At 40.4% G+C, this 26,945-nt stretch overlaps 1 protein-coding gene across 2 annotated transcripts in view; it reads left to right on the forward strand.

Annotated features, from left to right (window-relative positions):
• The window catches only part of GRID2 (glutamate ionotropic receptor delta type subunit 2), a gene marked incomplete at its 5' end in the record, with an annotated part of 1,118,477 nt that overhangs the window by 930,937 nt on the left and 160,595 nt on the right, over positions 1-26,945 (forward strand). For both annotated transcript variants that reach the window (XM_081960469.1, XM_081960470.1), the window contains one exon: positions 20,907-21,045. In XM_081960469.1, coding sequence (XP_081816595.1) covers positions 20,907-21,045 — 139 coding nt within the window. The remainder of the gene's footprint in view (positions 1-20,906; positions 21,046-26,945) is intronic.

Genomic DNA, 26,945 nt, shown 5'->3' on the forward strand with positions numbered 1-26,945 from the left:
ACACCCAGCCCCGCCACCCAGCCACTCGCCTCAAAGGCAGAGGTAGGATTCAGCTGGTTGGGGCTAATCCCACCACTAACTGGCCCTACCTCTGTTTTTCGGACTGTTATGGGGACATTTTCAGGCCATTTTGGGGCTTTTTCAGGTTGTTTTCAGGCCGTCTTTTGGACCATTTGTGGCCCCAGAAATGGCCCAAAATGGGACAAAAAAGGCCAAAAAATGGGTAAAAAAATGAGCAGGGTCGGGATGGTGGGATTTGCTGGTTCACCTAACTGCACAAAATCTTAACTACCGGTTCGCTTGAACCAGTGTGAACCGACAGGAGCCCACTGTATCTAGGGCAGGGGTGTCCAAACTTGGCAACTTTAAGACTTGTGGACTTCAACTCCCAGAATTCCCCAGCCAGCTGGGGAATTCTGGGAGTTGAAGTCCACAAGTCTTAAAGTTGCCAAGTTTGGACACCCCTGATCTAGGGGCTCTATATGCAAAAGAGGAAATGCAAACCCTAGGTTCTTGCCTAAGCTAATTTTGTCAACCTCTGGCTTATTGTTATCAGATATTGTTTATCTGAGTTCCCCAGGTGAAGTTTGGACTGCTCTGTACTGCTTCTAATCCTACCGTTCTGCCTTTCTTTCAAAATATCCCGTCTTGAATGGATTTTTAAAAGGTGGCCTCCTCAGTTTCTGCTGGGGGGCAGGGAGACAGGGGCTGCTTTTTGTCTCTGAAAAAAACATGTTTCTCCATTTAGGGGAATATAATATTCTGCCTTTTTTAATATGTTCCAAAATATTTCATCCTTCATTTTTATTTGTATTTTAAACCAAACAAAAGGAGAAGAAATAGAAATGATTAAGTGAGGAGCTAAGGAGTTGAATTCTTGAGAATTCACAAGAGAAGCTCCTTCAAAAAACAATCCTATGCAGTATTCATTTGCAAATCCGTATGGGGTTGATTTCCATCTTGTCATTTATTTCTGAGATGGTTATCTGGCCAAACCACAGTTAAATGATGATGCATGGCTTGTTATAATTCTTGGAAAGAAAGTTCAATGGTTAAGAATGTTAAATAAATTACAGATAAAATGACCTTCTTATCGGTATTTTTTTTCCTCCTCCCTGAAATATGCAGGCATGACTTTGCATGCAAGAGGAACAAGTAATTTTGCAAAGCCAGGCAGGAGTCTGCCCATTTTTACCGTGAATTATTTTCCTCATTTTTTTCCCCCTAGCTTTTTTCTTCCGCAGAAGGAATAAAAGAAAAAGTGATAGCTTGTATTGCAGAAATTGTGATTTATAATATTCTTTGTTCTCCTCATCCAAATGGAGTCTTTTCTTTAAAACTCGCTGAATATTAAAATATGTGCCATATTGGTTTAAAACAGAAAGGAGTATGTTGGATGTCCTTGTCAATCCCATCTTACCACTAATTAGCAGTAATTGAGATCAATTGGGTGTTTCATCAACTGATAACACGCCATACTTTTGCCAGGCAAGAAAAGAAATAGCTACAATTTGCTACGCATGTATGGAAGAGTACTACCTGCCCAAACAGATCCTGGGAAAGCACCCCTGATGTACAGGTCCGGATTGCAACCGTCACTGGATAACTGAGTCCAACAGGTACACACGAAATCCAGGAAAGCAGTCCATGGAGTGGGACTGGCACATGCACACAAGGCACAGAACTGGGAATGTTGCTCCATCAATGCTCAAATCCTCAGGGTGGGGTTAAGTAAGGATTGGTTCTGTAGAATTCTGTTTCCAGTTCTTTTATAAAACAGAATTGAGTTAATTATTGTCGACTAAGCCTCTGATGTGTATGTTTACAGCTTTGATAAATGTGGGATTGGGCTCTTAATTTATGTCATAATGGTAGTCATTTTAAGACAGGATCCACAAAGGCAATTTATTTAGTTGCTAACAAATAAAGTTGGATCATCTTGTCCCTTAGGTGTCTGCCTAGTAATTAAGAGGAAGAGTGAACGTGTCCTTGAAGATGCTAAACATTTATGTGTATGCATTTGTTTGTTTTAATATAACTATATTATATTATAATATACGTCCCACCCAACATCCTTAAGATTTTAGACAGGCTGTAGTATATAAAATCTATAAAGCAATCATACAAAATAAAAATTAATAGCACTTGAATACCAGTTACCATGATATAATGGTCAAAGGCATAAAGATAGAATGTTCTGGCTATTAAGACAGAAATTGTGATGGAATGTTGTGGGAGGGAGGGAATGCATTGCAGAGTAACAAAAGACAGCAGTTTATGTGGAAGAAAGAGACTTAAGATGGCCTGTCCTTACTAGTATATGTTTAATTGTGCAAGTAGCCTTCTTTAGCTTGGCAAGATTTTTGCCTATACCTGGGAAACCCATAAAAGAAACTTCTTAGAAGAGTCTTAAAAGTTTTACCTGTTTTTTAGAGCCTGACAGAACTGCATGGGTAAAAAGTAAAATCTCCCATTGTTTAAACAGCAACAGCAATCCCAAAGGTGCTTTTTCAAGAGGCAACTAGACTTCCTGGTTTTTCTTTGAAGACATTTTGCTTCTCATCCAAGAAGCCTCTTCAGCTCTTCAGATATACTACTCTTCAGAGTTGAAGAAGCTTCTTGGATGAGAAGTGAAATGTATATGTATATACTAGTATAGTGCGCTGGTTTAACTGCTGCAGACAGGAAGGCACTACAGACAGTGATCAATTTGGCACAAGAAAATATTGGTTGCTTCTAACACCACTGGATGACATTGCCAGGTGTCGCTGTTTTAACAGAGTAAGGAAGATACTCAGAGATGATTCACACCAAAAGTGGGTTCCTACCCGTTCGGACCGGTTCAGCCGAATAGGTAGTAGCTTGGGCAGACAAGTGACTATACAGGTTCTATCCTGGACACTGCCATCTTTATTTTCTATTCTGCAAATGCACACAACAATCTTCATTGAAGAAATGTAATTGTTTTCCCTTTTTTAATGGTCTGCGCATGCACAGACCTTTTAAAGTGTAAATGCGCACGTGCGTGGAATGCACATCTGGTGTGTGTGTGAGCATGCGAGTACAAAGGTTCTCAGGCACCGAACTGGTAGTAATGCCAGCAGGAACCCATCCCTGATTCACACACTGGTCAGTGTCTCTTCACACTTCTACCATCCAGCGGAAGATATCGAAGCATAGCCAGCCAAATAGGTTTTAAAATAGTTTCTATCCTTGGGCTGTCAGACACTTAAACACAACCACAATCATTCTACGCACATGCGGAAACGTATGACTAGTTTTCCTTTTTCTTTCTTTCTTTTTTCCCCCCTAATTACTTGCATAGGGATTATTCTTTATACTATTTATGTTGTTTGTATCTTTTGTCATGGATTGCACCAGTGAGGCTAAAACCAATTTCATTGTATACACGATGTACAATGACAATAAAGGCTATACTAACCCAGAAATGACAAAGTAATGAGCAAGTTTGAGTATCATTCACATGTTTGTTTGTTTGTTTTTTGTTTTGTTTTTATTGGATTTATATTTAGATGAAGATGGCATTCGAACTTCAACCACCTGATAGCATTGTTCAATGGACCTCACCCTGCATGTAAAAGTGAAACTATTGAGGAACATGATTTTACTTCAATTTTACTTAATTGATTTAACAGGCTCTCATGTCCAAGAAGATTATCCTCCCGCCCCCATAAAAAGGCATCTTTCAGGGCAATCAAAGAATTGTTGGTGATGAAAGTTATTGCGCTGATTGAAGAACAGTTCCTCAGGGATTTTCTCAGAGACTCTATGTAACTGTCTCTTTTAAGGCAGAGACTCTGTATCCTGATGTTAGAGGGGATTTTCAACTTGCTGAATGCACCCTGTCAAACCCTTGATCTAAACAGTCAAGATAAAAAAGGGCAACTCTGCATGTGCCCAATCAGATAAAAGCAAGTATTTTATTCATATTCTTAGGCTCCGAAATTTAAAAAGAAAAAACCAGTGTCAACTTTAGGGTTTAGAATAGAATAGAATTCTTTATTGGCCAAGTGTGATTGGACACACAAGGAATTTGTCTTTGGTGCATTTGCTCTCAGTGTACATAAAAATACCAGATACATTTGTCAAGAATCATAAGGTACAACATTTAAGGACAGTCATAGGGTACAAATAAGCAATCAGGAAACAATCAATATCAATATAAATCGTAAGGATACAAGCAACAAGTTACCGTCCTGCAGTCATAAGTGGGAGGAGATGGGTGATAGGAACTATGAAAAGATTAATAGTAATATTAATGCAGACTTAGTAAATAGTTTGACAGTGTTGAGGGAATTATTTGTTTAGCAGAGTGATGGCGTTCAGGGAAAAACTGTTCTTGTGTCTTGTTGTCTTGGTGTGCAGTGCTCTATAGCGTCATTTTGAAGGTAGGAGTTGAAACAATTTATGTCTAGGATGTGAGGGGTCTGTAAATATTTTCAAGGCCTTCTTTTTGACTCGTGCAGTTTACAGGTCCTCTATGGAAGACAGGTTGGTAGCATTTGTTTTTTTCTGCAGTTCTAATTGTCCTCTGAAGTTTGTTTGTGTCTGTCTTGTTGGGTTGCAGAACTAAACCAGACAGTTATAGAGGTGCAGATGGCAGATTCAATAATTCCTCTGTAGAACTGTATCAGCAGCTCCTTGGGTAGTTTGAGCTTCCTGAATTGGCCCAGAAAGAACATTCTTTGTTGTGCCTTTTTGATGACATCCTTTGCTGCAAAGGAGCTCCTGGAAAACCATTCTGTTAGATGGATCCTTGGCCTAAATAGTGGGGATAAAACATTTAGCCTTCTTCAATGTTGTATATCAAGCACAACATGATGCTAAAGTAAACCAGGGCCCAAAGGCTTTTCTAAGATATTTCAGTAACCCTGACTAATATGCCATCGGGGAGAATGATACATCAACGATGTCTCTGTCCTTTCTTTCTGTCCCAATACCAGCTATATACCCACAATGTTGTCACCATAACAGATAGGTTTCCTCACAGGAGATAACACTGATTCTCTCCTGAATTAATGAAGAATCCTGTATATAGGTGGACAAAATTGGTAAGATCAACTCCATTTAGACCAATCACATATTCAGTCATTCACTGCTCAACAATGTAAAAGAAATGATGAACTGATATGTCAATATGTAAGTTGGATGGACGGAAGGAACAATATTCTCAAAAACAGAAGAATAATTATGAAATTTCTGTTGGCAAATCAATAGAATCAAGATATTTTTACTGTCCACTAAAACCTGTTTGTCTTAGTGGACTTAGAGTGCTGGGTTATTATTTTGTTTCAGTTATTATTTTGTTCCTGTTACTATTTTCCTGACTCACTTTTCTACTTTTAATAAATAAATTATAGTAATTTATTCAGTTTATCTTTTGAATAGGTAGTATTGTATAGCTTTTTTTCCACATACCAGTAATTTAAAAATTGGATTAAACATTATAAAACAAACAAACAAAAAATATCATTGTTTGAAAATCTTTAAATGTTCAGGGAGATAATATTTTATATAAAAATAATGTTTTCGCCACAGGAAGGCAGTTTTCGCAGAATTTATTTATGCCTCTTTTTTTGTCCATGGAGAAAATGGGGAAATGGCTCTTCAAAATTTACTCCTTTGCTGTCAAAATTTTATAGCCCGCTTTTAGGGAAAGTTCTTAGATTATAAAAAGGTGGTTCAGAGACTACATATAAGATGCCAGTTGCAATGTTTTCATGGTGTGTTTTTTTTAAACTTAAGAACCTCTTGATGGGAAGGATAGGTCCAAACTTTAAATAATTATATAATTTCATAGTTTTCTTTATGGTCCTATACTCGGTCACCATGTAGTTATAAATTTTGGAGAAGGTTGGACAAGAAGATCAAAAGACTGTTTTTTTCCACTTTCTGTAAGGAGGGAGTTGAAGTTAAAATTAAAGTATTTGGACTGTGTTGCTTGCTCTAAAAAAAATCAATGGTCTTTTACTCTTAACACATCATGTGGCTGTTTGCATTTTAAACCATTTTTAAAAATGTAAATTTAATTTAATTTTAATTTAAACAAATTTATGGCAGAGTTGTCATCTCGATGAGATGGATGACATATAAATTTAACAAATAAATAAAGGACTCTACATTAAAATGATCACCTAATAGGCTTTGGTTGAGAGAACCAATAAATCTTAACAGACTGGTTACACGTTCAACATTATGGTTCTCAATGAAACCAGTAAAAGTCCATTGTAGCTTTATACGTAACGAAAGAGCAGAGATGGCTATTTTCTGTCCTTATATTTTATTACAAAAGAGCAATAAGAGATTCAGCAAGGGACTTGCTATGGGGTGATTATGGTTTCTTTTTTCCCCTACTTAAAGCCACTCATCCTTCAGTCTTGCTCCTTATATTCCCACCCAAGGCGTGCAATAATCTCCAGAAATGTACCGCTTGGAGTGTACAGTGCTTAATAAATTACTCTGTCTTACTTATCTTTCCTTTGGCATATCCCTGCTGGCACAAAGCTATTATCCTGTGAGAATATTCTTTTCTATTGACATTTATTCTTAATTAACCATGCAGAGTCTCTTTAGGTTTGTAATGTTCCAGGAGAAAATTTATGTGACCCAAAATGTTTTGAATGAAAGCCATCAGTGTTGGCTTCACAAAACTTGCTCTCCAGTTCTATGGTTTCGTACGAGTGGAAATGGACAGCCATGGAATTAATCCAAAGCATAAAATCATAGATGTTAAGATTTCACGAAATTGTTTTAGACTCTTCTTCCAAGTAGTTTGATTGGGTTCAGCAACCAGCAAATAGGGGAATCCACATTTAAAAGTTTCAAGGAAAGACATTCATTTTACTAAGGAACTCTACCTCTGGAGATACACATTACAGATAGTCCTTGACTTACAACCAATTTGAAGTTACAACAGTCTGAAAAAGAGACTGACGATCTAGTTTTGAAGTTCTGATGTCATTCCCTCCCACCCACCCACTCCCTTGGTCACATTACTGCATTATGGATGCTTAGTAACTGACCCAAATTAATGGCTGCTTACAGCATTCCATGGTCATGGTGTTTACTTACTGTTTCTGGTAAAGAAAATGTTTACTTCCTGTTTCTGGTATAAAAAAAATAAAAACACTGAACACAAGCTTACTCAATGCTCAATCAAGGAATTCGATTCTCACCAGGCTCAAGGTTGACTCAGCCTTCCATCCTTCTGAGGTTGGTAAAATGAGCAATATTGTTGGGGGCAATATACTAACTCTGTAAACTGCTTAGAGAGGTCTGTAAAGCACCATGGGGCATGTATATGAGTCTAAGTGTTATTGCTTCCTGAAGAATTCAGCAGTTGGCTAAGCTAATTTGTTCTGGATATAATTAAAGAAATAGTTTTTCCAACATTCTGATTGTTTTTTAAAAAATAAACTCATTCATGTAACCCCATCATTTTGAATTAGCATCATAATATGTTATTTAAAAAATTGAAGGTATGTCAAGATTACGTGTCTGCCAACATTCACAGGTATAATTCCCTTTTCACTGAGGGAATTAAAGAGAATTAAATGTGCAAGCAGAAAGTACAATCCAAAACTAATATATTTTTCCCATCCTAAAATTTAAAATTACACTCATTTTTAAATTTGCAGGGAGCACAAGTCTCTGGGTTTAAAAAAAAATGAGTGGAAAGAAAATATTTTCATATATTGGCATTAGAAAAGAAGAATTCACAATATAAAACTTAAACTTTAGGAAATGAAAGATGGTGTAAAGGTAAAGGTTCCCCTCACACAAGCGTGCTAGTTGTTCCCGACTCTAGGGGGCAGTGCTCATCTCCGTTTCAAAGCCGAAGAGCCAGCGCTGTCCAAAGATGTCTCCATGGTCATGTGGCCAAAGGCACACGGAACGCTGTTACCTTCCCACCAATTTTTTACTTGCAGTTTTTACATGCTTTAGAACTGCTAAGTTGGCAGAAACTGGGACAAGTAACGGGAGCTCACTCCGTTACACGGCACTAGGGATTCGAACTTCTGAACTGCCGACCTTCTGATCGACAAGCTCAGCATCCTAGCCACTGAGCCACCCTTTGAAAGACATTTTGGCAAAGAAGAAAAAAATTCAGCCATGGGTGTGGCAGCACAAGGAAACAACAATTAATGATAATACCCAGCCATCAACACCCTAATTAACAACTAAAATCTGCGCACAACCAGCAACCATAGAAATACAACATGCAGAACAGCCCGGTGAACATATATTGGACAGTGAAAAGTTCCCTGAGGATGGGTTCCAACACAAATCTTAAAGCTTAGGGGAATAAACCTTTGGTCTCAATGACCAACTCACATTGGATCCTGCAACCCATTTACTTGCCTTCTTTCACCCCTCAAAAATTTGCTAGGTATGGAATTAATTGTAGTTCCACAATGAAACCTTAGATTTAAACAGGATGTTTTTCTGACAGCTAACCAAGTAATTATTTAGCCCTCTAACTTCTGACAAGGGAGTGAAGTTATTGTACATTGGGGAAGACCATATATCTACTTAAGGAATAGCATGGAGCATTGCTGCGAAGTCCTCCAGAAGGAGGACGTAAGAAACCTGTATATTATTTCACCGTCTTCTACCTCTGTGAAGAATTTTGCAATTGCTCTCCTCAGGATATCTTGCCACACTATACATTTGTCCCAACTACAAGGATAGGATTAAGGGCATTGCAATAGAATGGAAATCCTTCAGCGGGGGAGATATATATAGTTCAGCAGGAGACATGTAGGAACAAGTTTTCTTCATCTGTTATTTGTTTGACAAGGAAAGACCTGCACTAGAATATTAAGCGAGAGCAAAAGTTTAGGTCACTCTACAGATGTCTCACGCTTGGCCATAACTTTTAGAAACATATTGCTCGTAAGTTTATCCAGGCGTTTAAAAGAGCCTATGATTGGAGAGCCCACTCAGGTACATCACAGAGCTATTCGGACTAGCATTAGGAACAAATGCTGTTGAAGAAACTACAAAAGCAATTGAAGACCTCTAAAGTAGCAGCTGTTGTGGCCTGCCAGCAGCCAGTGAGTCCTTTTGGAGAATGGCGGCATATAAATCCAAATAAACCAAACCAAACCAAACCAGTGAAATTGGCAGCAGAATTGGACAGTGAGGAGGTTGGGAAGGAACATGGGCCAGTCCTGGAGGCTAGGGAAGGCTCGGACGAGGGCTCTCCATCGGAGGCAGAGATGGGGCCAAGGCTGTTTGGCAGTTCTCAGCTGCCTTTGGAGCTAGACAGCAATGAGGCAGAGGAACAGCTGGAGCCTGTTCCCTGTGTGTGCATGCGCAGAACTGCCAAAAGAAAAGAACAGCTAAGAAATCACAGTCGACTTGGGAGTAAAGCCACAAGTGGACGGTGATTGGCCCCTCCCATAGGAAATAAAAGAAGAGCGAACGGGGAGTGGGCTTTTGCAGGAAACAATTCGTCCATTTGTTCATTCATTTCAGGAGTGTGGAGATCTGTCTGTGAATATCAGAGACTCTGTGCCAAGTCTTTCCTTTCACAGCAATGCATTTGGAAAATATTTAGATGGCAGCTTTCCAAGCTAGATAAGTTCTGTGGTCATAAATTCACCTTTGAAAGACTGTTTACCAGGCTTCTGCTGAATGTGAATGAGAGGAATTCACATTCGTTTAATAAGAGGGGTTTTGTCAGGACCAGGAGTCTGCTTTGTGCTTTTGGGGGAACAGTGACCTCCAACCTTTGGGGCACCAGGGACTGGTTTGTTGGAGAGAGGTTTTCCCACAGATTGGGGACAAGCCTGTTTTCAGGTGCTACCTACATCTTACGGAGAGAGCTTCACTTGTTTGCGCAGCCCTGTTTCTGCATGTCGTGTCCCCTGCTTTAAAGCAAAAGTTGAGAGAGATTTATTTTGTGTCCTTTCATCTGAATACTGTACTGAAGTTTCCAATTTTCTCTTCAGCTTTCTTTTTCTGCAAAAGGGCCTTTTATCTACCAAGCTTATCATCAAGGTGTGTTTCATTCCTTTTACTGGAAATTTCCTCACGGTTTTCTTTATTTTGCAAGGTGGCAGAAAGCGTTGTAACCTTTACTATCTTATCTGTAATGTTATATATAGCCTCCCTGACTGCCTCGTCTTTCTGATTTTTTTTTTAAAGGGAGGGGGGTCCCTGGATGAATGCCTTCACGGTATCTTTCCTGCCATGAAACTGAAGTACGAGAGGCCAAATGTGTTGGCGGAGGATGAGATGGTTAGGTACTGTCATCGATGCAATGGATGTGAATTTGGGCAAACTCCAGAAGTCAGTGGAGAACAGGGAAGCCATGGGGTCATCAGGAGTTGGAAGATATTTAGTGATTGAACAACAATGCTTCTCAATGGGAATGAGAGTTGAAGAACAACTTGGAATACTGCTGATTTCTCCATTCTAAGCCCTCCCCTATCTTATTTTGATTATATGATTCAGTGCAATGTATTATTGCAGAAATCATATTCTGCAGATGTTCATTGCTTCTTCTGTGTATAGCCTTGCCATGCATCCTCACCTGAACAGGATTTTTCCAGCTTTGTGTTTCAGTCCAAGCATCTGGCCCACTTTTTAAAAACAAGAACAATCCAAGAAAGTGGAAGAGACTTTAGATCCAGGAACACTTTTCTAAAAGTCTCAGTGCCTGATTTTTAGCAGCTTTGATGCTCATCTGACTTAAGTATAGTTCCTGACATTTGCAGATGTACAGTATAGTTTAATTATACAAATGCATTTAGGGAAAACATAAAAATCTACAACTACTTGCTTTATGTATAACTTTCCTCCTAGATCAACCATTCAAAAATATAATGTTTGTCTATGAGGACAGGCAAAGAGGTGTGTTTTTTTAAACTGTCGTTATTTATTACATTCTTTTCTTATCCTTCAACTAGAATTAATTCTCAAAGTGGCTAATAAGCAAAACATCTATGAATATAAAAATGGCTGTGTGTGTGTGTGTGTGTGTGTGTTCCAGCATAACTCTGGAACACCTCAAGCAATTTCAACCAAACCTGGTACACAGATGACTTACTCTCTGGAAACAAATACTGTGGGAGAGGACACCCCTAACACCCGTCAGTGTGTGTGTGTGTGTGTTCCAGCATAACTATGGAACAGCTGGGCTGCTGAAACAAAAAGAAATTAATTATATCTATAGTGCCAAATCACCGTACTTTTGACAGTGATAGTGTGCATTAGTGTGATAGTGTTAAGATACAGCCTGTTGTGCCTTAAGATGGTGTCTACTGTACAGCACAGAGGAGTTGCCATGTACACCACAAGGAGGCTCCAACCTAATACAGAACAAAGATAAATAAATACCCAGGCAATGCTGGGTTATCAGCTAGTTTTAAATAAAATACAATATTCATGTTGTCCTATAGCTATGATTCAGTGTAAATTAAACAAAAACCAAAAAATAAGCACACCCAGTAATTAAAATCATTTTCCATATCAATACAAAGGCCTACATCGGGAGTGTCAAACTCGCGGCCTGCGAGCCGGATGCGTCACGTGCTGGCCACGCTCAGTTTAGTGAAGGAGAAAAAAAAGTCATGATATGTCACATGACGAAGCCATGAAAAATGTGAGTTTGACACCCCTGGCCTACATGGATTAAAAACACGGGTAAGAAGAGAGCCAAGAGGGGGCTGGTTTATTATTATTTGGGTAGGACAGTGATGGCTAACCTTTTTGTCGTCGCATGCTGAAAGCACACACGTGTGCATGTGCCAGCGGGCACCCGCACCCATAATGCAATGCATGCATGAATCCCCCAGCATGCCCCTTCCCCTGCCGCATGCATGTGTGACCCCCCCTTCACTACACCATCCCCATGCATGTGCACACCTCTCCTGCATGAGCTCCCCCAGCATGTGCGGCAAAGACCTGAAAATCAGCTAACCGGCGGGGGGCTTGTGCACATGCACGGTTCGCATACCCGCAGAGAGCTCTGCGTTCACCATCATGGGGCTAGAAGATCCAAAAGGGTATTTCTCTCCGTCTCTTCCCTCTCTCTCCCTCTCCTTCTCCCTTGCTCCTCTCCCTTGCTTCCTTATATTCCCCCATGTTACTTCTCCGACATTGTTGGGATAAAATTTTTTTGGGAAGAATGCTGTTTGCATAACATACTGTATGGGATAAAATCATAACCAAAACTATTAGTGTGGAGAGATAGGGAGCGGGTGTTTGTATCTCCATCTATATTCCTCTGCGTGAGTATGGCAAGATAGTTACAGATTTAGTGATCCATATAGTCTGCTGCGTATAAAGCTTGTTTATATCAGAATTGAAGTAGAAAAAACTCTTGGATGTGTAACCAGTTTCAAATCAGAAACATACAGAATGCAAACACAAGTCGTGAATTTCCTACTTCTCTTATTTTCCGTTTTGCTGATCTTCACCTCGATGCCCACGCAAACTGTCAGCTTCTGTGGCTCATTATATGACTTTCTTTTAAGAGGCACAGAGATCAATTAACGAGGAGAAAACTTTTTTTCCTGTTTAAGAGCTGCAACATTTGTCTATGGCCTATAAATACGTTGTAGTGGAGCTTGTCTAACTGAAATAATTGGTGCTCTCATTATTCTTCAGCAAATCGTAGCTAGAAATGAACTGGAGCAGGTTGATAAGGACTGGTAATACTTTTGCTGGTGATAGGGGATTAACTGTTAAAAGAAAAATATTACTGAAGGTCAGAAATATAAATATCCAAATAACACATTTTCTCCACCTTTCTCCTGGTTAGATAGACATGGAAACTATGATTTTTTGATAGGAAATAGTGGTATCTGAAACAAGTAGTAAACAGTCTTGGTATACTATAGGTTGGGCTGAACTGCAGCTAGCATGACTGACAATTTTCCTAGCTAAGAATTTTGGGTGGTATAATTACAACTCATCTGAAAATCAGCAGGTGGGAAGGCTGCAGTAGATTTTAAAAGGTTAGGAACATTGAAGAGGGGCTGGAGAGCAGAGCATTCATCCATATCTTGCCAGGATAGCTCAGAATTAAAGCAAGTACAGAAAGCTACTGTGGGTAAAATGAAAAGACCTACTGTGTAGATAAAATGGGGCAAGTAAGAGAAGATTGGTGACTCATTTTAAAACAGTAACATGTCCATTTGGCTATATTTTGGGATGGGGGGGGGAGTCCTAAAAGTAGGGCTCTATCATGCCTAACCTTGAAACCATTTAAAATCCCCCCACCCCCATTAAGAAAACACTCCAACAAAATGTTGTCACTGTATACACTAATTATAGCATATCAATCTCAGGGTGCTGGTGGAACAATAGAAATGGTTGGAGACCATTAGATGGACAATAGACAATAGAAGTTTGAGACACACATGCTACCTGATACAATTGTGGTGTGGTTTGATTGATGCCAGCCTAAACAGGTGCTTTTCAATCCAATTACTTGATTATCTATCTATCTATCTATCTATCTATCTATCTATCTATCTATCTATCTATCTATCTATCTATCATCTATCTATCTATCTATCATCTAGCTAGCTAGCTTTCTTTCTTTCTTTCTTTCTTTCTTTCTTCCTTCCTTTCTTCCTTCCCTCCTTTTTTTCTTTCTTTCTCTTTAATTTCTTTCACTTTTTTCTTCCTTTCTTTTCCTTCCTTCCTTCCTTCCTTCCTTTCCTTTTTGAGATTTCAAGATTTTAGTTAAGAAATTTAATGTATCTAGATAAAATGAGTTCAGCTTGTGAATGTTGACACTGGTATTATTTCTGGATATTCCTACTTATCTAAAATGAACAGTAGGATGCAAAATTCTTTATGAAATTTTTTCCTATATTTGATTTGTGGGCTTAATCTTAGCTAATATTACTTTTTTTTCATTTTTGCCTTTTAAAATGTTTTAAAATAAGAATGGAGTATATTAAAAACTTATATTACAACTTTATGAAAAATATCATTTTATTTTGTTCTTGCTCTATTGGTTGTTTTAGCATGATAGAGTTATTAATGTTTTGGAACACCAATAAAGCAATTGCATAGGTAGTGAAATATATAAATTCTATATATTTTTTCATGAAAGGATTTTATTATGAACATTTCATATTTTTATATCTTTTCTCTGCTGCATTTTGCTGTTATAGATTTAAAAAGAAAAGCCTTTTCTATTTCCCCCTTTTTTAAAACATAGAGTAGAGTAGAGTAGAGTAGAGCAGAGCAGAGCAGAGCAGAGCAGAGCAGAGGAGAACAGAACAGAACAGAACAGAACAGAATAGAATAGAATAACAGGTGGTTGTCCAATCTCTTCTTAAAAACCTCCAGTGCTGGAGCATTCACAACTTCTGGGGGCAAATTGTTCCACTGATTAATTGTTCTCACTGTCAGGACATTTCTTCTTGGTTTTAAGTTGCTTCTCTCCTTGATTAGTTTCCACCTATTGCTTCTTATCCTGCCCTCAGGTACTTTGGAGAACAGCTTGACTCCCTCTTCTTTGTGGCAACCCCTTAGATATTGGAACACTGCTATCATCTCACACACACACACACACTAGTCCACCTTTTCATTAAACTAGACATACCCAATTCCAGCAACTATTCTTTATATGTTTTAGCCTCTATTAATCACCCCTAATCATCTTTGTTGCTCTTCTCTACACTCTTTCTAGAGTCTGAATCTTTATTTTTAAAGAAGAATAAAACTTCCTCCATATTTTCTTCCTTCTTGTTCACTTGTATATTGAATTTTCCTCCCTGCTTTTCCATTGTCATTCCAAAGTATCTTCAGCATTACTGGCCATATTGCCCCACCACTACTGCAGATGTGAAATATCTCAGGTGGAGCTCAATTATAATATTCATTCATTTATCCATCCATTCATTCATTCATCTCAATTACCAAGCATGGGCACAAAACGAAGTCCTCAAAGACTTACAAAAGACCAGCAGTGTAGGGCAGAACGTAATCTCAGGAGAGATGATGTTCAGAAGGGTTGGTGCCATGATAGGAACATCTCTTTTTCGTGATGCTACTAGGTCATATTCCTTTGCTGATGGTACTTGCAGTGACTTTTCCTTCCAGATTGGATGGAACCAGTAGAATCAACCAGAAAGCAACAGTCTGATAGGTAATTCATCCCTAAGTCATGTAAGGCTTTAAAGATAACTATCAGTACCTTGAGTTATACCCAGTGGTGGGATTCCAAAAATTTACTATCCGTTCTGTGGCTGTGGCTTAGTGGCCATGGCATGGCTTGGTGGGCATGGCTTGGTGGACGTGGCAGGGGAAGGTTACTGTAAAATCTCCATTCCCTCCCCACTCCAAGGGAAGGTTGCTGCAAAATCTCCATTTCCTCCCGTTCAGCTGGGACTCGGAAGTCAGAGAATAGAGGGGGCAGGGCCAGTCAGAGGTAGTATTTACTAGTTCTCCAAACGATTCAAAACTTCCGCTACCAGTTCTCCAGAACTGGTCAGAACCTGCTGAATGCCACCTCTGGTTATACCCCAGAATCAAACTAGTACCCAATGCAGCTCATGAAGCCGTAGACTCCAATTAACCAGCGCCATTAACACCCCCATGTCACTGTATTCTTCAGCAGCTGAAGCTTCCGAATAGTCCAAGGGCAACCCCATGTAGAGTGCACTGTAGTAGTCCAAACAGAAAGTCATATGGTCATGAGGGACTATGAGAAAAGCCTTCCAATCAGTTGCAACTAATGGAAAACACAAAGAAAGCTATACAAAGTCCCTCCAAGCCATGATTTCCATATCCTCTTCAGGCAGCAGCCAGGAATCCAGGTGACCTTCCACTTTGGCCACTGACTCTGTCTAAGGCAGTACTATCTCCTCCATAACCAAAGATGGAAGATCCCCAAACACAGGACCTCTAAAGACTCAAAGCCACTCTTGGTTTGCTTGGGTTGAGCTGAAGGCTGTTGTTCCCATCTAAGCTCTCACAGTGTCCAGAAACTGAGATGAGACTTCCAAAATATTGTTCAGACAGTTTCAGGTGGAGATATACAAAGCACCACTTCAAACTATTGGATCACCTCACTCAGAAACTTCATGGGAATGTGAAATAAGAGGGAAGTAAATTGTCGTGGCCCATCGGCTGCCAGCTAGCTGCAGAGTCCGATGAGGAGGAGGTTGAGGAAGAGCCTGGGCCAGTTTCGGAGCATTTGGAAAGCTCTGGTAAGGAAATAGCATCAGAGGCAGAGTCGGCAGCAGTGGGTTTTATTTATTTTTACCACCGGGTTGTGCGGGCATGTACCTCCTGCGCATGAACCTTCTGCACCTGCACTTTTGCTCACGCCTGTGCCTTCCATGTATGCACCTGGCCTCAGAAACGTGGCTGAATGTGGCTGGGGCAAGTGGGCAGGCTCCCCCGCGATATTTGCTACCTGTTCGCCTGAACCGGTCCAAACCGACTGAATATCACCTCCGGGGTCCATCCCAGATGCACATATGCACAAAGAAGAAAAGAGAGTAGAGCAAAGGAAAACAATAAGCTGGCTCTCAAGGAAAAGCAGATGTCGATGCTAGCCACTGCCACCCACCACCCACCTGGGAAATAAATAGTAGGGGTTTGGGAGTGGCCGGTTGTCACAGGCAACCGTCCACTTTTAGGATACAGCAGGCAATTTGGAATTGTTGGCCAGATGTGTTTGGACTAATTATGTTTGATTTTTGTTTAACCACGTGAATGAAAGATTCTTCCTACCCTGTTTGAAAAGGGGTGGTTTTTTTGTACTCATGAGTAAGCGGCTTATCATTACTTGCTAAGGCTGGGTCAGAACATAAATACTGACCCCTGTGCACCACCACCACCCCATCAGCGTTCATCAGAGACCTTTAAAATGGATAGGAACAGGGTTGAACATTCAGTTCTGTGTCCTACCACCATATAGGTAAATGTTCCCCTTGCACATGTGTAGTAGTCAGTGGTGGGTTGCTAACTGGTTTACTACTGGTTGGCTTGTGCTCGCGGGTGCTGTTGCCTCCCATTGCCGCCCCTACAGGATCAGGCAAATCAGGGCGAATCGGGAGCAACACAGCTCTGGTGCTAGTCGTTCCCGGCTGGGGGAATGCTCATCTCCATTTTAAAGCCGAAGAGCCAGCGCTGTCCGAAGACATCTCTGTGGTCATGTGGACGGCATGACAAAATGCCAAAGGTTCTCCAGAACTGGTCAGAACCTGCTGAATACCACCTCTGAAAAGAACACCTGTAGCTCAGGGTTGAACTGTGGAATCCTGGGTGCTCTCTGGGCTTGGTGGTTTTCTTGCAGACATTTCATTACCATTTTAGCACTGATGATCTTAATTAGTTAGGTAATAAAACAGCTTTGCGTAAGAAAAACACAAAGCTCAGAGAGCACCAGCTATTAAGTCTTTTGAAAAAAGATAGCTCCATGACATCACCCCCAGAGGGGGTTAGTAAATTGAAAATCATTGTATTGCACACAATTTCTCTGACAGGATGTCAGTCCAGCGAGATCCAATTCTCAGCTCCACCCCCAGTTTTCTATTCCTCTTGAAATTTTTATTTAAGAGCTTCATTTATGGATAAAAGAAAGCCTAACATTGACTTTCAGTTCTTCTATTTCTCCTGCCAATTCACCGCATATAAAGAAGGTAGGGAATAGCTTTTAGGTTTTATTCAAGAGCTGTAAAAAATGAGGATGTGATTTAAAAAATATCTGGAGAAATTACAGGTTTCCTTTTTATCAGTCTACTCCTTTCAATTAAATTCACAGCAAATTATGGAGATTGACACTGGATGGTGAAAGGAGCAATCAGATCTATTGGATTTATTCTATATGCCTACCTAAAAAAGTATAGTTCAAATGTAATTTGCTTTTTGATTGAAAAGTTTTTAAAAAATCATAAAAAAGAGGATAAGATAAAAATACTCTATTTTTTTTTAATGTTCAGCTCTGATATTAGGTTTTCAGAAGTTAGACATTTCATCTTCCTGAAGTCAAATATCAAATTAAACTATCCAGATAGAATCAAGATCCTATTTTTTTTAACAATAAGTTTTCAGAACTAGGTAGACATTCAAAATGTATAAGACAGCAATGCTGATCCTATGTTACCTAATAATGGGTTTTGTTTTTAAAGACAAAACTTACCTGCATCAAAGACACCATTTATAATTAACTCGGCATTTGCAGGAGAATAGGGTGGACATAGCAGTCTTTATTTAATTTTTTAGTAGGCAATTCTTTCTTAATATACACCTAGTAATCAAATGGTTACAATCAAGAAAGTGGTAAAGGATGTCCTTAATGGGATCATCATAATAAAATACCTGATTTAGCATTGATGGAAACAAAAAACCCTGGAATTCAATATTCAATTCACTTTTATGAGTGAATATTGGATATGTATTGGGGGGTGGCTTGGTGGCTTAGAGTGGAGCTCTTTTCTCACAATCAGGAGGCTGTGAATTTGATCCTAGGTAACGGCAGATATTTCTCTGTTTGGGCGCAAAGAGAAAATATCTGCTGCTAACTCCATCAGGAAGGGCATCCGGCCAGTAAATGATCAACTCCATCCTGATGTAAGGGATTACAGGATCGTTAAAAAGAGAATGTGTATTGGAAATTAAATTCAAAATACTGGGGTTTGTCCCCTGTACTGCCATCATCAGGAGAAATAAAATAAAAAAGCTGCAATCAGGATTAAGTTGAAACCTCTGGTTCACAAACACAACCAGGCATGTATCCTACACATAATTGCTGTCTGTTTCACACAAGGAAATAGAACATGTTGGTGGAAACCATATATGATTGATATCATTTTATTTATTTAGGAGTTGTTGGAAGAAATATCCTTCTGGGTTCAGTTCCAAGTGGGGGGAAAGACACTGGATTAATGGTAGTTGCTTGGGAAGAAGGTTTATTGATGCTGGACAGGACCACATGGTTTGAGGTCCTAGGGGAAAAGGGGATGCTGAGAGTCCCTGGGTTTTATGCCCTCTCTGGGCTTTTGAATTTGAGCTTGTATTCTGATTGGTTGTCAAACTCCCATGGGATCATGCAGGGGCAACTCTGTAGGCTGTCCTGACACCCAAGCTTGATTGAGCCTTGCTGGGCAATGATGTAATCAAAGGGCTTTGGGCTTCCTATTATGGCTCTGTCTGAAGGAGGTGGATCTTTGTTGTGTAGAAAAGACTGGCCCAGGCCTTAATGGCCCATTGACAAAAGTAGGAGCTGAGTTTCTGCCTCCCTTTTAGGGGAAATATTCTGTCTTTTTAATATTTCCTAAAACATTTCATTTTTCTAGGAGAGGGGTAGGTGCTAACTTCCTATACAGAGTCCTCTTGCCTTACCTCCCATTCTCTGACCATTTTCTTTAGCACGGTACTGTATTACATGGGAAAGAAGTTGACTATTCTAGATCCAGTTTCAAAATAAGTGAGAGGAAACTCGAACGAATTTTGGTGGTTGTTCAATGCAGTTTACTGTCCATATTTCTTCTGTGTCTAGGTTTATGACCAGCAAAGTAGGTGAATAATGGATTCAGACACAACTGGGGTAGAAAGGAAAGAGAAAAAAGTTTTGGTAGTATCATGTCTTTTTCGCTTGCAGATTTCAGATTCGTGTCCATCACCCTGACACTTTTCTGACTTTCAGAATGACTTTTATATTAATTTCTGCACATGTAATAATTTTTCCCCTAAGAGAAAACATACCGTATATTGCAACTGAAGAACGAGTCAATGAAATGTATTCCTTCATCATTCTGACACATCCATCTATTCTATAGGTATTTCTGCTGTGTTCTCAAAACCAAGAGTATTTGAATAAGCTATTTTTTCTGTCTCTATATATATCAACCAAATTATTCATGTTCACAGAATGAACAACCCACAGTCTAGAGGTGGTATTCAGCAGGTTCTGACCAGTTCTAGAGAACCAGTAGCAGAAATTTTGAGTAGTTTGGAGAATCGGTAAATACCAGTTGACTGGCCCTGCCCCCATCTATTCTCTGCCTCCCGAGTCCCAGCTGATCGAGAGGGAATGGGGATTTTGCAGTAACCTTCCCCTGCCACTCCCACCAAGCCATGCCCACCAAGGCACACCCGCAGAACCAGTAGTAAAAAAATTGATTGAATCCCGCCAGGGCCACGATCACAGATGACAGGGTGGGTGGGTGGGTGGATGGGAGGGAGGGAGGGAGGGAGGGAGGAAGGAAGGAAGGAAGGAAGGAAGGAAGGAAGGAAGGAAGGAAGGAAGGTGATTTTTTGTTTTTCTTTTATCAATGCAAATATATGTATTTATCTCCAGATATAAAAATTATATAGAGGTATTATTTGATTGACTGCGTTGTTTAATAATTGGTTGCACTTTTAAAATGTTTTTAGTTTATCAATTAACTTAACCACAAAGAGAAAAAAACCCTTGGATATTAATGGCTGAATATAAATTAATACCACCCTCTTTCTCTTTTCTCCCTCTAATGTCTGTGTGTGCATTATTGTATTTAGAAACTGTCCTTGTGCCTTTTTATACTAAAGAACAATCGGATGGTGTGTTTATATATAGATGGGTTGATATCAGATTGCTTTCTGAAAAATATCTACATTTCCAGAGAGTTAATTAAAATCAATAGCAAAAAAAACTTGCAAAGTAATAGAAATTGCTCATTATGCTACATATTGAACCAGGTTTCTTGATAAAAAGCAGAAATCTATTTAAGAGGATCCTCTTACTAAGTATCATGGAATAGTATATTTTCATCTCTAGATGTTGTGGACTCCATCCTAGAACTCCAAGATTCTTTTCCTACACTGATATCAATGATGCTGTTTTATATGAGCATGTTCCTTAAGAATAAGGGATTTTCTTCTGCAATTAAAATTCTTATCATTCTACCCTTCTTGCTCCACAGGGGGAGAAGTTCCCTATACTACACTGGCAACTCGAATGATGATGGGTGCCTGGTGGCTGTTTGCCTTGATCGTCATCTCATCCTACACTGCAAATCTAGCAGCTTTCCTCACCATCACTCGCATTGAGAACTCCATCCAGTAAGTTTGCATAAGCTTGGGAGTAAGAGGCAAGCACGAGTTGGAAAATCTCTTTGGCCAAAATCCAAGCCTACCCAACCAGAATCAGTGTAGAAGTAGGAGGTAACCAGGCTGAGCCCAAGGGAGGGTTCAAGAACCTCATCAGCCTTGAGTCCCCTCATGCCCACAAGAGATCGAAGTCCAACCCATTTTGAATTCTGTTGACTCTTATACCACCAATTTGCTTTGAGCATTAATATTACAGGTTCTTATAGAACAGTGATGGCAAACTTTTTCGGCACCGAGTGCTGAAAAGGGAGCGTGTGCATGGGGTCACACTCATCGGGGACGCATCCCGGAAGAGAAAGTGTCTAGTGGGCATGCGCGTGCTGGGAAATGAACTTCCGGTTTCCAGCACATGCATGCTTGTTTTCCAGTCATGCACATGTGACAATCAGCAGGCCGGCACGCATGTACACAGCTCTTCCGGTTTCCAGCATTGCCGCACATGCAAAAAACAGGTGATCGGCGCATGCACGCCAGAAACCCAGAAGAGGAACGGGCGCCACCGCACATGCCAGCTGACATGGCTCCACATGCCACTTCAGGCACGCATTCCATAGGTTCGCCATCAGGGTTATAGAGAGTGTTAGCATGCAATAAACCCGTTAGTTATTTGAACTGCCTTACAGTAACATTCCATCTCTCTTGCCTTTTGTTCCCCTCCCTATACTTTTTAAAATAAGACTAATCATAGTGAAACACACAGACACAAAATAAGCCTGGCAAGTAAGTAGGGCTGATAGATGCCTGCACCCAACATTTCAGAATAAGAGAATAACAGAATAACAGATCTGGAGGTCTTCTAGTCCAACCCCCTGCCCAGGGAAGGAAACTCATGTATCATTATAGACAAATGGTTGTCCGATCTCTTCTTAAAGATCTCCCATGCTGGAGATCCCACAACCTCTGGAGGCAGGTCATTTCACTGATTCATTGTTCTAACTGTCAGAAAATGTCAAAGAGTTCCACAATTAATCTGGTGGGAGACTAGAATATATTCTCAGATATATCATTTCAACTTTCAAGGTTCTAAATAACGCCTTGAGACATGATGAGATTATGAGATAGATTAACAGTGATTACAGCAATAATGTTGGTGGCAACACTAGAATCCTTGTTGGGTTTTTTTTTTCGCTTTGTCTCTTTTGTTTGTTTTTTATTTCCCGTTTTAATAACAGAGGAAAAGGAAAGCAGAGACTCTCAGCATGGCTGGTTGTCTCACCTTATCTGCTGGGAGGTGAAAGGTTTTCTGGCTCTCACCGTTTCACTACTTTTGACCGCTGTTTTACTGTCGATGTGGGAGGGAACTGTCCTCTTCTCCTAAGGGCAGCTCCATTTATTCTGAAGCCACTGCCACAGGACTGCCAAGGTCTCTGCCAGGGGACAGGAGAGGAATGACTTCTTCCCTATAATTGCAGTGATTCCCTCTATAGAAAGCGTACCTAGGCATTTTTTTCTCTACTGTGTCTTTTTTTGTGTGTGAAAAGTATGTCCTGCATTTGTATTATTGATCTTTGCAGATCTTGGGAAACTTACAAGCCAGAGAATGTAAGAATTCAAAATGGTCTGGGTCAGCATTTCTCAGCATGGCAACTTTAAGAGGTGTGGATCAGGCATGAAATGCTCCACTCTTCACTACTCGGAACTGGGAGCATCCACGGCCCTTTTGCACATGCTCAGAGTGCCCCCGATGACATCTGGGCAGTGCCGCCACTACCGGTTTGCCCGAACAAACAGTGCCACCTCTGGTGTGGATGTCCACCCTCAGTCTTCCCCAGCCAACGTGGTTGGCCAGTGAGTTCTGGGAATTGAAGTCCACACTTCTTAAAGTTGCTAAGACTGATAAAAACTGGTCTAAGTATAACCATACTCCCTCTTCCTATAAAATTCCTCTCCCTCTCTTGTGTTAGGACCAGTGGTGGGTTCCTACCAGTTTGGACCAGTAGTGGTTTGGCGGCCTGGGTCGCCAACTCTATTATTGTATTGTATTGTGAACATGCAGTTCCCCTGGGAAACACAATTTAATTAACTCTGATTGTGTTTGCTTTTGATATGTGTATTAGGACTGGATAACTTATTTTGGGTGTTGAGGAGGTTTGCCAATTTGATTAACTTGGAAACACTGATTCTCAGACCATTGAGGATTCTGTTAATATTTTAAGGGAAGATGGAAACAGTATAAAGAATAAAATATATTTGGATATGAAACTTCTCACACTCTTTCTCCTTCTCTTAGCTGAACTGACTTTTTAAAAACATCTACCCCTCCTCACTTTTATTATAGATTGCTTTCAGCTTCACCCCTTTCCTTTTAAAATTAACCACAAGAGTGACCCTACCAAGAACTGATGCTTACTGACACCACTGTCAGGGCCATTGAAAATTCTGAGCCCTCCCTTTGGGTAAAAAAATGGAATATTTCCTAAAAGGAAACACAGTATTAAATACTTGGACAATAAGATATGAAATCAGCAGCGACCCAGGCCTGTGACACCCCCAAACTGGTTCTCTGGGTGGTGCCGTAGGTGCCGCCATCTTGGGTTTTTTTGCTTCTGCGCATGCGCAGAACAATTTTTATTGCAATGTGCATGCCCATACAGCATGCATCAAGTGCATGCATGGCGCGGCCATGAGCAAACCGGCAGTAGTGACTGCCGGAACCCACTCCTCGTTAGGACGCTTGTTGGAAGTTAGCAAGACCATGTTCAAGACCCGAGTGCTGCTGTGGGATGGGGTGAGCCCACGTCCTTTGCTCTAGCTCCTGCCAGGGACATAAAAGGAGCCTCCAACTGAGTGTCCCCTGGGTAATGGTCATGTGACCGACTAATCTTTTCAACCTGGAAGTGCCTGGATACTTCTGATATAAGCGCAAAGCTCCCTAATAAATGCATTCTGTCTTCTTATGCCACAGTTCTCCTTAGGCTGAATATCTTTGGAAAGCCTTTGAGCATTTAGGCAATGGCTGTTTATTATGTGATCTTTGGCTCTGAACTGAATTTATTATTTTCTCCAAAAGGAAAATGAACTGTTCTTTCTACTGTTAATTGATTCGTCCAGATAGCTAAGCCACCCAGCCAGCACTCAAATTTGTAAGCCCACCAAACAAGGCAGAATGTAATTCTTTTTGTGTCCTCCCTGTTCCGTCTGTATTAGAATGAATTCTCATAACCATGTAACTATAGGGAAAAAAAGAGAAGGAGAATCAAATTGCTTAGACAAAGCTTTATATGAATAAATGAATGCATCATAAAGAAACGGGCTTTAGAATAAGCAATTAGATGTTCATCCTCATTATTGGATGACTAATTATCTCTGGGCAGACAGTTTCCATGTTAGAAGACGAACTTGTTCATTCTGCAGGCATGCTGTTGTTTTCTATATGCCATTGTAATACGTAAACTTTAATGCACTCTTTCTTTTGGGGTGAATTGTTTTAGTCTATGTGAAACAATGCTTTTGCAATCTGATGAGAGCTGTATTGCGCAATTACAAATTGTCAGGAGCTCAATTAGTTTGTATGTTTTTGTTCTTGTTTTGTTGTGCTCTTATTAAAATAAGTTTATAATACCCAGCATCCCCATCTTATGAGCCATTTCACTTGCAAGGCTCGGATCACGGTTGCTTAAGCAACATCCCTAAAATATGAAATAAGCAAATGGAAATAAATCAAATTGAACTGACCCCATTAAGATTCCAACAGTTCCTTTAAGACATGCAATACCACAGATTTTAGCCATGTTAATCGGGACATGGTGGCTCAGCGGCTAAGACGCTGAGCTTGTCAATCAGAGAGGTCAGCAGTTTGGCGGTTCAAATCCCTAGCGCCGCCTAATGGAGTGAGCTCCCGTTACTTGTCCCAGCTTCTGCCAACCTAGCAGTTCGAATGCATGTAAAAATGCAAGTAGAAAAATAGGGACCACTTTGGTGGGAAGGTAACAGTGTTCCGTGTGCCTTCAGCATTTAGCAATGCCAGCCACATGATCACAGAGACGTCTTCGGACCAAGTCAGGAACAACTAGTGCATATGTGTGCGGGGAACCTTCACCTTTACCTAATCATTATTTCCTTCACACACATATACTTCCATGGAAGAAAGAGACAAAGACTAACCTATCAGGATCACAGGAACCTGGAACAATCAGTGTGGTCCTTTTTGCACAGCACATAAAAATATTTATCTTCCTTGTCTCATCACAAGCTGGCATTCTTTCTCTCATAACCTTAGAAGTTAGATCCAAAACACAAATCATCAAGTAATGAGGCTAAAATAGTATTTGCTCTTGTGAGGAAAGTTTTCCCCAAACTATCTTAAAGTGGATACAGAAGAAAGAGAAAGAGAAGAGGGGAGGAGAAGAGAGAAGAGAGGGGAGGAGAGGGAGGGAGAGGAGGAAAGAAGAGGAAGGGAGAGGAGGGGAGGGGAGGAGGGAAGGAGGGAATGGGAGAGAGGAGGGAAGAGGAGAGGAAGGAAGGAGAGGAGGGGAGGGGACAGGAGGGGAGAGGAGAGGAGGGGAGGGGAGAGGAGAGGAGGGGAAGAGAGGAGGGGAAGAGGGAAGGGGAGAGAGGAGGGGAGGGGACAGGAGGGGAGGAGAAGTTGGGACAGAAGGGGAGAGGAGAAGAGAGGAGAGGGGGAAGGAGAGGAGGGGAAAGGAGGGGAGGGAAAGAGAGGAGAGGAGGGAAGGGAGGAGAGGAGAGAGGGATATTGTGCATTACCAAGTTAGTGTTCAGTCTTGGCAACCACATAGATAAGGTTTTTCCGTGATGGTCTCTCAGGCCTTTAATAGTGCACCCAGCTTCTTGGATGAGAAGGAAACATCTTCAAAGAAAATCCAGAAAATCCAGTTGCCTCTTGAAAAAGCATCTTTGAGGCAACCATGACATGGATGACTGAGAATCTCCATAGACTATTGGCAACAACTAACATCTCAGTTAGGTGACAGCTGTAACCAGCAGGCATTCCACCTTGGGCAGTGATTGTATCTCTTTCTGAACTGAAATAATAGAATAACAGAGTCGGAAGGGACTATGGAGGTCTTCTCGTCCAACCCACTGTTCAAGCAGGAAACCCTATACCATTTCAAACAAATGGTTGTCCAATCTCTTCTTAAAATCTTCCAGTGTTGGAGCATCAACAACTTCTGGACACAAGTTGTTCCACTGATTAATTGTTCTAACTTTCAGGAAATTGTGAGAAATGTCTTCTCACAATCACTTGTACCATGACTATCTCCCTTTTGAACAATTACAAGGCATTCTACATGGTGCAACCTTTGAAGATCACTAGAAATCTACAAGTAATCTACAAGGCTAGTTATGAACACTTCTTATTTTATCCATGTGGTCTGTGGGCTGAACTGGTGTACCATTGGGCAACCAGGTAGAGTTTATGGTTTTACCAGTTACCTACTGCATATAGCTCATCATGGCTTAGGATCTGTTTACCTAATGAACTGTTTTCCTCCAGCTATTTCTGCCCACCCAGAATCATTTGATGTTCTGCTGGTCCCAGCTGTACATCAGTGTCATCCTGCAGGACCGAAAATGTCACGATGTTAAAAAGTTTGCTAGGTCTGAACTGCCTAAACTGACATCCAAGAGTTAAACTAAGAAAGCTTTATTGCGCAGGTCATAAAACAAAATGTTATCTGAAAGTGATTTATTGCGCACGCGTTACACATTCCAAAATTCCTTTCTTCTTTGTTCGCCTGCTAACTTGGCAGACGTAGCTTTCATTATCAAAATGTAACCATTAGTTATTTTCTGTTTCATTTACTTTTATTATTTTATTATTAAAGTTTGTTTATTAATTAGAATACTTTTAAAGACTTTTATTTTTCTCAATATCTCAAAAGATATGCGGA

Source organism: Natrix helvetica, assembly GCF_964273705.1.
Source record: "Natrix helvetica genome assembly, chromosome: 7".
Taxonomy (NCBI): Eukaryota; Metazoa; Chordata; class Lepidosauria; order Squamata; family Natricidae; genus Natrix; species Natrix helvetica.